A 13,368-nucleotide genomic window follows, 5' to 3' on the forward strand; every position below is an offset into this window, starting at 1 on the left:
CTAGTTTAGTATTGGTCAGTATACTCTTCATTCTCGTAAAGGTGTCTTTTGCCTTATTCTTCTTTGATGTCCACGTCGCACCTGCCATCTGATGTCACCCTAAGTAGCAAAAGTTCTGTACTTGTTTTATGTCTTGCCCATTTTTCTCAGCCTGCAGATAGGATTCTCCTTCTTTTTGGATATCACCATACATTCTGTCTTTTTGCAATTGATAACTAGACCCATTTTTGCACTTTCTTCAACAATTATATCGATTAAGTTTTGTAGTTCTTCCTCCGTACTTGCAATTAACACAGTGTCATCTGTATATCTGAAATTATTGATGTTTTCACTGCCAACTTTGATTCCCAAGATGTCTCATTTTTTTGTAATATTGTTTCATTGTACACATTAAATAAACAAGGGGAGAAAACACACCCTTGTCTAACACCTCTCTTGATTTTCATAAACTGACTCACTTCTCCATCTATTCTTACAGCAGCAGTTTGTTCCCAGTACAGATTTCTGATTAGGCGGAGGTGTTTCGAATCTAGATCTAGAGTTTTCTGTAATATTTCAAATAACTTATTGTGCTTCGTTTTATCAAATGCTTTAGTGTAGTCGATAAAACAAACGAATCTTTTTGCACTTGAATAGCTCGTTCTGATAGTATCCTTAACATCAATATTGCATTTGTTGCACCTTTGTCTTTCACAAAACCACATTGTTCTTTGCCTATTTCAGCTTGTATTTTACTTTTAGTTCTTGTCATCAAAATTCTTAGAAGTATCTTGGTGATATGACTCATTAAACTTATGGTCCTATGTAATTCACATTCTATTGCTCCAGGTTTCTTAGGTAGAGTGATAAATACTGATTTTTTTTCCATCTCTTCTGGTATTATTCCAGTCTCATAAATGTCATTGATTAAATCAGTAAGTTTTTCAATTTCATAATCTTCAAGGGTGATAATTTGTTCTATTACTAATTCATCAGGACCTGCTACATAGATTGTTACATAGAATCAACAGACATTGCTTCATTTTGAAAAGATTATTGACAGACAAAGTCTGATGTCTTGATACTTTTTGTTTGTTAGATTGCAATGAAAACCAAGCAGCGAATGTTAAAGGATGACTGGGAGTTCTTCAAACAGCGCCGGTTATTAGAAGAGCAGGTAAAATGGCTGTTCTGGCTTTTAAATCCAGAAATAATGTGACATTGCTAATCTGAATAGCCTGGTATTGGGGAAGGCACTACATTAACAACAAAGCCATTTGGGGGTAAATTTAGAGAACATTTCACACAAGAAGTAGGAATATCTGGACCTCAGTTCCTACCACTGACGCACTTCCTCTCACCATAAAACCATAAATGTCGAGCAATTCAGCCCTTCTGATCCAATGAGCCCATGCCACTCAACGACACCCATGTGACCAATTAACCTACTGATCTGTACATCTTTGGGTTGGGGGGGGGCGGGAAATCCACGCAGTCACAGAAAGAGCAAACAAGTTCATTATAGACAGTAGTGGAATTGAACCCAAGTTGTTAGCAATGTGATAGTGTTATGCCAACTGCTACGCAAGCTTAAAACTCATACCCTGAAGATCAGGGAAAATGTGGGTGATCATACCAAAGTCAATTAAATTAAATTTATTTAAATCTTACATCTTTCCCACAACATGAGGGAATAAAAGTCTTAGTGTTATGATTCTGCCGCAATATACAGACGGGTGAATTTATAAGTCTATTGGCTTATAGAAACAAGCTGTCCATAGCCCGTTGGTCCTGGCTTTAATGCTACGGTACCATTTGCCAGACGGAAGCAGCTGAAACGGTTTATGGTAGGGGTGACTGGTGTCCCCAATGATCTTCCAGGCCTTCTTTACGCACCTGCTGTTGTAAATGTCCTCAATGGAGAGAAGTTCACATCTACAGATGTGCTGGGCTGTCCGTACCACTCTCTGTAGTGCCCAGTGATCAAGGTTGGCACAGTTCCTGAACAAGGCGGTGATACAGCCAGTCAGGATCCTCTCAATGGTGTCCCTGTAGAAGGTCTTAAGGATTTGGGGGCTCATGCCGAACTACTTCAGTCACCTGAGGTGGAAGAGACGGTGTTGTGCTTTTTTTTTTTGCCACACAGCCATTGTATACGGTCTCAGTGAGATCTTCAGTAATGTATGTACCGAGAAACTTGAAACTGCTCACTGTCTCTCAACTGCAGACCTGACGATGTTGAGCCTGTTTCCATTTCCCCTGTAAAGGCTCCCATTAAAGTCGATGTAAAATTTTAAATGCTTTTCTGCAAAGGATGTAATTCAGCATATTGTGGTGGAGCAATTGTACCTTCAATCAATTGCCCAACACAGAATCAGTCACTGTTTTTACGCAGCCAGCATTTTCTGCTATCTTTGTTCCACTGAAAATACTCCATTTTCCCAATTTCTTCTCAAAATCAGAAGATTCCTGATGTATCTCTTCTATGTTTTGTCCATGGTCCCTGATGTCCTTCCAAAAATAGGGTGGCAAATTATGACAGTTAACCCATAAAAGTTAAAGATTGCCTCTTTAATTTTCTGCACTCCAACTAATTTCTGAGAAATTGTCCTTTGAAAGTTTTGCTCATCCCCATATTTGACACCTCTTGGAAGTTACTATTCGAAGAGTAGCTAAATATTTGGCTACTGAATAATTGGGTGGTGGGTGGAGATGTCTCTACCAAAGGAGGTGCAAGAGGCTTCTTCCCTCTACCAGTCTGCAGGTCACCCTTGGGCATGATGTGGCACCTTCCTAACCCCCTCCCCTGCCCCAGCGGATCAGGGTCACGTGAAGCCAGGGGAGCAGGTGGTGGATGCATATTGCAAGACCTGTTTGTTTATGTGACCACTGATGCCAGGCAGACTGTCTCTGAGGAGTATTGATTATGGCTTTGGTCACCCATCTTGTAAAGACACTGCTCAGTGGCAAACCACTTCTGTAGAAAGATTTGCCAGTAACAGTCATGGTCAAAAGACCATGTTCACCCACATCATAGGACACGGCACATCATCATGGTGATGACTAATCAAAGTTAACCTTTCAGTTAGCACTATTCTTCAGAAGATGAGCTGGTAATTTATTTCAAATGAGAAAATCTGCAGATGCTGAAAATCCAGGCAACACACACAACGTACTGGAGAAACTGATGAAGGGCCTCGGCGCAAAATGTCGACTATGTCGACTATACCCTTTCCCATAGATGTTGCCAGGCCTGCTGAGTTCTAGCATTTTGTATGTGTTGTCTGGTAATTTATTTAGTGTTATTTGTGCAACCATACTGTGTGTTACAGCATGTTTGGCTACTATATCACTCGGTTCATCATCTTGCCTTTCACACATTGGTTATGTCAGTCTTTGTGTAGGTTTTCATTGATTCTATTGCATTTCTGAATGCTTGCAAGAAAGTGAGTCTCAAGATAGTATATGGTGACATGTATGTACTTTGATAATTTTGAACTTTGAAGTTCACACACAGCGCACTGTCATACCCCTATAATGATCACTATTAGCGCTCCTGTTTCTGAAATCCATGTTGAGCATTAGAGGAGGTAACCATGCAATAGCTCTTATCCTTGATTTTCCTAATTGTTCTAGTTGTGTTCTGGATTCTATAAATTTAAATTGACAATGTTTACCTCCCCTTCTTCCCCCAACCCCTAGCTTACAAACAGCAAGAAAGCACTAACTGGAGAAAATAATTTCACAGATACAATGAGGCATATGTTGTCATCAAGACTGAGCATGCCTGATTGTCCCAACTGCAACTACAGGCGCAGGTAAGTGTCCTGGGAGCATTCACTTCAAGCAGTTTTTTTTAAACAAGTGATAGGTTGAGGGATTTCAATATATTAAACAAGGCTGAATCTCCATGCCTCCAATTCAGGCTCGGTTCATCAAAGAATTAAAACTGCAGTTAGGATGAAGTCAATTTATTTTGGCTGTTTTTTGTCCCAGGTTTCTATCTTTCATCCTCCACTCCATTGTAAGTTTTTAAAGAAAGCTAAAGATTAATTTTATTTGTCACGTGTCGTTTGCATCAATCAGCACACTCAGATGTGTGTGCTGGACTTGTGGATTGCCCCAGCACATACTCAGACTGTGTTGGTTGTTTATTTTGAGATACAGCACGGTAACAGACCCTTCTGGCCCAACGAGTCCGTGCTACCCCATTACACCCATGTGACCAATTAGCCAACTAACCCATGCATCTTTGGCGTGTGGGAGGAAACCAGAGCACCCAGAGGAAACACGTGGTCACGGAGAATATAAAGGTTCTTTACAGACACGGCAGGAATTGAACCTGGATTGCTGTCACTGTAACAGCTTTACGCTAACCGCCATGCGACTGTGCCACACTGTACCATTGACACAAATGACACATTTAACTGTATGTTTCAATGTCTATGTAACATGTAAAGCTAACCTTTAACATCTTTCCTCCAGTGAGATTAAATACAAGCCTTGTATGAAATGAGCTGTTCGCCCAATATTGTCAGTTTTCAAATAAATTGTTTCGATTAAAGATCTGAATCTGGGATTTTCTTTATTTACACAGATCACTATCTTAGCAAGCTGGGGATTTTATGGAAGATCTTAGAAAATTTGATTTCTTTTTCTGCTTATGGTCTTACTTGACCCGTGCAGATGTCACTGACCTCTCCCTGTGGGAGTGATTTTTAAATATAGCATTGGTATAGCTCCCTCTGACAGTGGAGATTAGGTTTTAATTCCATTCAATGGAACCAAATGAAAGGCCAGATACCAGAAGTGAAAAGGTAGCACATCTTATCTCTCTCTACTCCTGCTCCCCATGTGTTGTTCCTTGCTCAAAGGACTGTTTCAAGTGCTTAAGTTTTCTTCTGAACTTTTTTCTTACAGGTGTACCTGTGATGACTGTAGCCTGTCACACATCCTCACATGTGGCATCATGGATTCACCTATTCCTGATGACCTTTCAATTAACACGTTACCATTGCAAGTAGAAGCAGCTCCAGATTACCTCACAGAAATATGTCCCCCCAGCATGTCATCTGCAAGCTCAGGATCCGGTTCAAGTTCACCCATCACCATACAGCAGCACCCTCGGCTCATCCTTGCTGATAGCAACTCAGCCCCCACCTTGTAAGTGCTCAGGTCCTTGCTATGATTTGTGGTCATTTTACTATTGATGTAGATATCATCTGGCCCAGACATGCTTGTCAGAATAAAATATCAAATTAGTATATTGATTTATTATTGAACATTGATTTCTCCTTACAGTATTATGATGAGTTTGAGTACAGAGAGGAAATTAAGAACCTGGTGGCATTGTGCAAAGACAATAACCTATCCCTCAATGTCAGCAAGGCGAAGGAATTGGTTGTTGGCTTCAGGAGGAGTCGCGGACCACACAACCCCATTTACATCAGTGGTGCGCAAGTGGAACAGGTCAAAAGCTTTAAGTTCCTCGGGGTCAATATCACAAATGACCTCACTAATTTTTATAGATGCACCTTAGAAAGCATTCTTCTGGAGTGCGTCACAACCTGGCATGGAAGTCGTCCTGACCAAGACCAGAAGAAGCTGCAGAAGATCGTGAACATGGTGCAACATATCACACAAACCAATCTTCCGTCCTTGGACTCACTTTACGCCGCACGCTGTTGGAGCAGTGCTGCCAGGATAATCAAGGACACGACCCACCCAGCCAACACACTTTTCGTCCCTCTTCCCTCCGGGAGAAGGCTCAGGAGCTTGAAGACTCGTACGGCCAGATTTGGGAACAGCTTCTTTCCAACTGTGAACGGACTGCTAAACAGATCCTGACCTGGATCTGGGCCGTACCTTCCAAATATCCGGACCGGCCTCTCGGTTTTTTTGCACTACCTTACTTTCCCTTTTCTATTTTCTATTTATGATTTATAATTTAAATGTTTAATATTTACTATCGATTTGTACTGCAGGGAGCACGAAGAACAGAATCAAATATCGCTGTGGTGATTGTATGCTCTGGTATCAATTGTTTGGCGACAATAAAGTGTAAAGGATAATATTTTTCACTCCCCTTCCCTCTCTTATATTCCCCACTCTGGCCTCTTAACTCTTCTCCTCACCTGCCTATCACCTTCCTTCTGGCGCCCCTCCTTCACTTTCCTCTCCTATCATATTTCTTCTTCTCCAGCCCTTTACCTTTCCCACTCACATCGCTTCACCTATCACCTTTCAACAAGTCCACCTTCCCCTACACACATTCTTTTTATTCTAGCAATTTCCCCCTTCCTTTCCAATACTGAAGAAGGGTCTCAGCACAAAATGTTGACTGTTTGTTCATTTCCATATACACTGCCTGACCTGAGTTTTGCATTTTGTGTCCAGCATTTCGTGTATTGCTCTGCATATTGATTTATTATTGTCACATGGACAGAGGTGCAGTGAAAAATCTCTCTTGCATACTATTCTTTTAGATCAATTAATTACAACATTGTCAGAAACCTTATCCCAGGGTGGGAATGGCTAATACCAAGGGACAGCATTTTTAGATGATTGAGGACCAAATTACACCTCATGGTTTGTGTGTGGAACACTCTGCCAGAAGTGGTGGTAGAGACAGATACATTAAGGACATTTACAAAACTCTTAGGCACATGGATGATAGAAAAATAGAAGGCTATGTGGGAGGGAAACGTTAGATTGACCTTAGAACGTTAGATTGGCACAACATTATGGGACAACTATAGTGTTCTACTTTCTATGTTAACATTGCATTAAGGTAATATAAAGGGAAAACAATAGAATGTAGAATTAAATTTAACAGCTACAGAGAAAGTGCAATGCAGGTAGGTGGAAGATCATAAGGTAGATTGTGATGTGAAGTTGAGGATAAAAGGAACATGCCAAATTCAAGTATCCTCCTGAAGAAGTATGGGCAAACGTGTTTTTGGTCATGTTAGCTTTACTTAACAAATTTTTGTCTTTGGTCAGAAGTTTGTGGGTTTGAAGCAGGCAACAAGATCTGAACTTGAAGTTATTTTTAGAAATCCGGTACCTTAGTGAGGTCATACTGCTCAGTATAAGCAGAGGGAAACAATTTTCGTATTTCATGTTGATGACCTTCCTTGAGAACATGCTAAATTTAGAACAGATACATGTTTTAACATAAAAGTGGAAGAGTGGAGGCAATAAATGGGATATCTATAATACGATGAAGACCAAGAGAAGATGGATGACATAGATCGGTATGGTTGCTGATGTCTTGTTAATATCAGATAGTCTATTTGGAACAAGATATAAGTAGAGATAGAGGGACTAGAAATGAGTGAATCACCAACTTGTCATGCCATTCCTTCTGTTGCTGTTCCAACACATTTATGTAGTGCATTTCATGGCCAAGTGTATGTTGCAAAACACTTGCTAGCTAACAAAATCCTCTTGAAGTGGTGTCACTGTTGAAACAACATATATAGCAGCAGTTATCCCAAAGATAACGTCAAGACGAATGACTTTATGATCTGTATCAGTGATTTGGTTAGATATTGAACTGGACAGGGAAATGATCTTATTTTGTCTTTGAATAGTACAAAGCATTTTCTAAGCTAATCACATAACCCTATGACGTGGCTGTTCTGCTTTCTTCCTCAGTGGCAGTGACGATGAAGACGTGACCCCTTTATCAGCCAAGTTTGCTGATATATACCCACTTAACAGTTACGATGATGCAGAAGTGGTAGCCAACATGAATGGAATCCATGGAGAGCTCAATGGTGGTGGTGAAAATATGGCATTAAAAGATGAGGTATGTGAATGTAATGGTTGTGAGGTGGAGGGTAGGTCTGACTCTGTAGCATGAATGAGCCTTGTGGGATTTTTTTTTCTTTTTGTCTCTGGCTCTGTGGTTGAATCCTGGCTGCTTGACTTATGCAGCTCTTTACTCGACATTAACTTTCTGCGGAATTTAGTTCTCCTCCACAGAGGATTCCACAGTCCTCTGCTTACTTGCAAAGAAAGTGGAATTTGTTCTGCATTTCAGAGTGACTTTTTACTTTAAAATGGTCTACTTATTAATTTGATCTATTTTCTTACTTCCATTTTTATTAGAACCAATTGGTCAATATGAATATTATTTGTGTTTCTCAAGATTTGCAGCATCTCTTCAATCTCTTGTTTTTTTTTTTCCCAGCTAGTTGCTTCCTTATTTTTATCTTGGTTTATAAACCAGGAACAATCCATATCTCGAACTTTTAACCTCGAACTTCAGGTTTTAAAAAAAATTATATATGTAATTCTTTCCAGGATTTGAGGGTACAAAAATAAATGTGTTTTTATTGCAGTGCTGTTCAATTCCAATACTTGCCTGTGAGGGTATTTCCAGTTGGGCAGTGTTTGTATTGTCATTTACCTGCTCTGCTGAATATGCATTGATAGAACCCACGAAATAAACTGCAGGGTATCTCCATTAGATGAGTGTTTATATGGATTGACAGAAGGAGGTAATGCTCTTGTGATACAATTGTTGGTATTGGAATAACAAAGTCAATATTAGAAAACAACCAGTTGGCTTAAAAATCAAAATGAAAGAACAAAATACCCCAGAAGTTTGTAGGAGCTGTGCAGTGGCTTAAATGTCAGTGAACAGGCAGTAATTTCTTCCCCTAACTCTGAAAACGTGTTCGTGTTGTCTCTGTTCCTCCAACACCAGCATATCTCATTGAGCACCACTCTTAGCCAATACATGAGTGCATCCAGCAACTTGAAGCACAAGGAATGGCTATGGTTCATCCACATTCAGAGCAGAGAGCAAATGAAGAGGTACAAAAACTCTTCTAAAGAGTGCACTCCAGTGTGGTAGCATAACGGACACTGTCAGGAGTGGCAGAATCCTCGCTGCCCATTTCACAAGGTAGCTGCCTGTTCTGCAGAACATGGAATCTAGGGCAATAGTCCATCACTCTATAGGAGGCTTGGTTTTACTCATAATACCAGCATTTTCAATGGGGAGTCAAGATAAAATCCCCATGCTGATTGCTGCAAGCGCTGTTGGGCTCTACATACCTGTCTAATGCAGCCTGAATTCCAAAAGGCGAACTGACTGGTTGCTTTCTTTAACCATTCTTTGAGGCAGGTGGGCATTTTGTTTCAAGTGGCTATGTTTTTCCTTCCCAATCACTGCAAGTTAAGCACCAGTATATCTAGCTGTTGGCAGAGTCTAGGTCTTTTGTTTTCTTTTCAGAGTTAGGAATGTGCCACCATTTTTTTTTTGCCATTTATCTCTTTGCTGTTTGTGGGAATTCTTATATATTTTTAATGAAATTTATTTTAATATAATTCTTTATGCTTGTACAATTCTTTATTCTTATAATAGTCGAATATTTTGTATAATTGTAATTGTTGAATGTTTTTATAAATATGCTTATACAATTCTTTATTCTTATAATAGTTGAATATTTTTATATAATTGTAATTGTTGAATGTTGTTTTTTGTTACATTTCACGCCAACATACCATAGCAAATTCCTAATACATGTCAATGTTTATGGTGAATAAAGTTGATGCTTGAACTTGTTGCAAAATGGCTGTCACATTTACTTCACTGGAACAGTGACTGCTCTTCAAAGCTACTCATTTATGCTGAAGAACTTTGAGATGATGTGAGGAACATATAGTGATATGCAAATGTATGTCCATTTGACTTGGCTTTAATGATCATTTTGCTTTTTTTCCTGTTTTGCATTCTAGTCTCCCCAGGTAAGCAGCACCAGCAGTAGCTCATCGGAAGTTGATGACGAAGATGGTGATGATGGAGAGAGCAGCAGTGAACCCCCTGTGTCGCACACGGAAGAGGTGCCTGGAAAGAGGGCAGCTAGAAAGGAAGAAGTGAGGGACAGCCCACCACCGTCATATCCCAGTCAGCAGGTGCTCTTGGAATCTAAAAGCTCTTAGGAATGCAGAAGTAAAACACAACTCATTTGACTTTTAAGACTTTAAGATATCAGTGGACTGAATGGCCTAATTCTGCTCCTTTGTCTTGTGGTCTGTACAAGACAGCAGTTATGGCTGCTTTTTTAATCATTCTTCCACTTTTTCCCTGTAATCCTTAACTCTCTCACCAATCAACAACATACTGAATAACACTGTTGGGAAATTAAGTATTTTTGACTTAGTGTGAGCAGGCAATGAGAAATAAATGTCCTGCATTGAGAATCATGGAGTCATACTGTATAGAGCCTATACTATAGGCAAAGGCAGGTGGGGCTCATCAGCCATGGTTGGCAGGTCATCTATGAGAAGGAAAACTCTGATCTCAAACCTCTGCTGCCTTGCAGCTATACCCACTCATGGGTAAGGCTTCAGGCGAAAACCTCTGAGAGAAAACTCCAGAGCTGGAGTCTATAAGGCAGTCCTACGTTGAGTTCAACACTGACTGACAACTCTTGTGATGTTACTGGTAGCAAACTGGATGGGTCTTTTTGAGTTCATCAGATGCACGGAGGGAGAGCTTGCTACATGGGCAACAGCTTGTGCTCCATATCATATTGCTCAGGCTTGTGCATCTAGACAGCGAGGATGCAATATCCATGGTCAACTCTGACGGATGGAGGCTTGACACTATCAGCAAAGAGAGATGATGAAAATCCTGCATTCAGAGTTATGCAGTATAAAAGCTCTCTTGGTTTCAAAACCTTTGCCCTCAAAAAGTACTTCAAATAGAAGGTAGAAATGAAGTCAACACACAAAAAATGCTGGACAAACTCAGCAGGCCAGGGAGCACATGTGGAAAAAAGTACAGTTGACATTTCGGGCCGAAACCCTTTGGCAGTCCCGTTGAAAGGTCTCAACCTGAAACATCAATTGTACTTCTTTCCATACGTGCTGCCTGACCTACTGAGTTCCTCCAGCATTTTGTGTGTGTTGCTTGGATTTCCAGCATCTGCAGATTTTCTCTTGTTTGTGATAGAAATGAAAGCATTAAGAACATCAGGATGTATCTTTACTTCTTATGCAACTCGTGTTCACCAGGATTAGTTGCTATGAATGCAATAAGGGAGAAATCATTCAAATTTAAGGGAGAAAGGATTAACAGATAGAATGAGACAGAATAGGGGAGTTTTATTTGGAACGTAATTGTTGCGTTGACCTGCAGGACTGAATCGATCTGACTTTTGAACTGTAAAATATTGTGATTACTTGTGTTATCTGCACATAGGTGAGAATGAACATCAGGAATTCACCTGCTCCATCATTCAGTAAAATTCCTCTCTCACCCGCCCCCTCGACGCCCTTTCCCTTCTCCCTCCTCTGCTCCAATCTCTGGCTGCTCCTATTTTTTGTGGTCCTACCAGACGATCACCCACCTCATTGTGTGGTCCATGGTTCATCTTAAAGATGTTTCTACCACTAATGATACCTACACTTTTCTAATAGGCTGACCAGGTTCAGAACGTTTGTGAATGCCACGTCTGCAAGCAAGAAGCCTCTGGGCTGAACACGTCCGCTCTTGCACCCGGGCGCTTACCGAGTGGCCATCAGTTTTTACCCACAGAGAAGCCTTCACATCCTGCTCTTCACCTGTACCCTCACATACATGGACATTTACCGCTGCACACCATCCCTCATCTGCCACGGCCTCTCCTCCATCCTACTCTGTATGCAACCACTCCTCCATTCACGCACGCCAAGGTAAGGCTGTGGAAAAGCGAGAACATGTTTTCTCATTGTTTTGCTTATTAAACAAATGGTTTTCTGCATGATTTTATATATACATTTAATCTTGCTGCCCAGAATCAGGTTTATTATCACTGACATGTTGTGAAATATTTTGCTTTGTGGCAGCAGTGCAATGCAATACATAAAATTATAAGAATTGTGCACCCTCGCATACATACACACAGACATACACGCATATGCATGCACACGATATATGTCGTTGGTGAGATTTAAGCAGGACAGTTCAGAACTGTTTTGCTCACCATGGTTTCAAGCTTTCAGGCTTGGAGATGCCAGCAGCGGCAATGAAACAATTTCACTACTTCAACTATTTAGGAATTAAGATGAAATTTGAAGGCATTGGCAATCATCTTGAATGTTACAGTAAAAATGAAGATTTGGAGTATGCAAAAGCCTAAAACATTGTATGAAGGCAGTCCATTATCTGTACTAGGTGTCTGCGCTGATTTTGTTCGTTTTCATACCTGGTCTGCGCACGGCATGACCATGATGTCAGCTCTGCCACAATCAGTAGTGATTGTAACAACTAACTTTGTTTTGCAGACTCTTCAGTCAGCCCCACCTCCCAATCACACGAGCAAACATCAGGTTTTCAGTGCATCCCTCCAGGACCACATCTATCAGAGCTGTTTCGGCAGTACTGACTGGAACAACCCACTCCTCACGTCCCATAAATTGGCAAGTCTTTGGGGATCAGAACTAATAAATGGGGAAAAGCCATGGAATCCTGCTGCTTTCCTCCCAGAAACATTATCTGGTAAGGAGATACGCTGTTCAATTAATAGCCCATTCAACATATACCTGCTTCTAGATTGAATGTTGCCTTTCTGTGTACCTATAGAGCACATTTTTATCATTTGATTTCATGACACTAGATACTTATTTTGCAGTAATATTTTGATGATGAATGTTATAATCAGGAACTAGATTTTTTAGAGTCAGCGGGTCATTCCCTGGACCGACAGAATAAGATCTCCCTCTCTTCCCTCTTCCTTTCTTCCTCACCCTTGGCTTGTCCTCTTCTCACATGAATCCATCTACACCTCTGTCCATACCTGTAGCTCAAAGTCAACTCCTCACTGGAAGAAGAGTGTTAGGGACTTGGAATACTAACAGCTGTGGGAGTCTTGGAGTTGGAGCTAATATTCAGAAGATTTTCTCAGTGTCTGCCTCTGCTTTTCTCGGCCTGGGCAGGGCTTGGTATCAACCAAAATTCAGAAATGGAAGGTATTTCAGTATGCCGTGGTAAAATCGACAGGGTGGAAAGGATTGGTCTTGTCACTTATTATTCCTTTTCCATGATAGGAGGCCATGTTTTTCCCTCAGTGACCTCCAACCCATTTTTAACTCCATTATCTTCCCCACCTCAACTGTACAACAAACATGTTTCCCCAAATCCAAAACTCAAGAAAATCTGCAGATACTGGAAATCCAGAGTACTGCACGAAATGCTGGAGAAACTCAGCAGCCAGATGTTTGCTGACGAAGGATCTTAGCCTGAATCATCAAATCTTTATTCCTCTCCATGGGTGCTGCCGGACCTGCTGAGTTCCTCCTGCATTTTGTGTGTGTTTCCCAAATTCAAGATTGGGATTATATTTTGTTGTTTGTTGTGTTTGTCTTAGTACAGAGATTGGTCTATTTGTA

At 40.7% G+C, this 13,368-nt stretch overlaps 1 protein-coding gene across 2 annotated transcripts in view; it reads left to right on the forward strand.

Annotated features, from left to right (window-relative positions):
- Positions 1–13,368, forward strand: part of fam193a (family with sequence similarity 193 member A) — a 210,354-nt gene that overhangs the window by 161,394 nt on the left and 35,592 nt on the right. For both annotated transcript variants that reach the window (XM_072257597.1, XM_072257598.1), the window contains exons 9-15: positions 1,079–1,156; positions 3,682–3,797; positions 4,900–5,142; positions 7,639–7,792; positions 9,733–9,909; positions 11,419–11,673; positions 12,265–12,478. In XM_072257597.1, coding sequence (XP_072113698.1) covers positions 1,079–1,156; positions 3,682–3,797; positions 4,900–5,142; positions 7,639–7,792; positions 9,733–9,909; positions 11,419–11,673; positions 12,265–12,478 — 1,237 coding nt within the window. The remainder of the gene's footprint in view (positions 1–1,078; positions 1,157–3,681; positions 3,798–4,899; positions 5,143–7,638; positions 7,793–9,732; positions 9,910–11,418; positions 11,674–12,264; positions 12,479–13,368) is intronic.

Source organism: Mobula birostris, chromosome 5 (assembly GCF_030028105.1).
Source record: "Mobula birostris isolate sMobBir1 chromosome 5, sMobBir1.hap1, whole genome shotgun sequence".
NCBI classification, from domain to species: Eukaryota; Metazoa; Chordata; class Chondrichthyes; order Myliobatiformes; family Myliobatidae; genus Mobula; species Mobula birostris.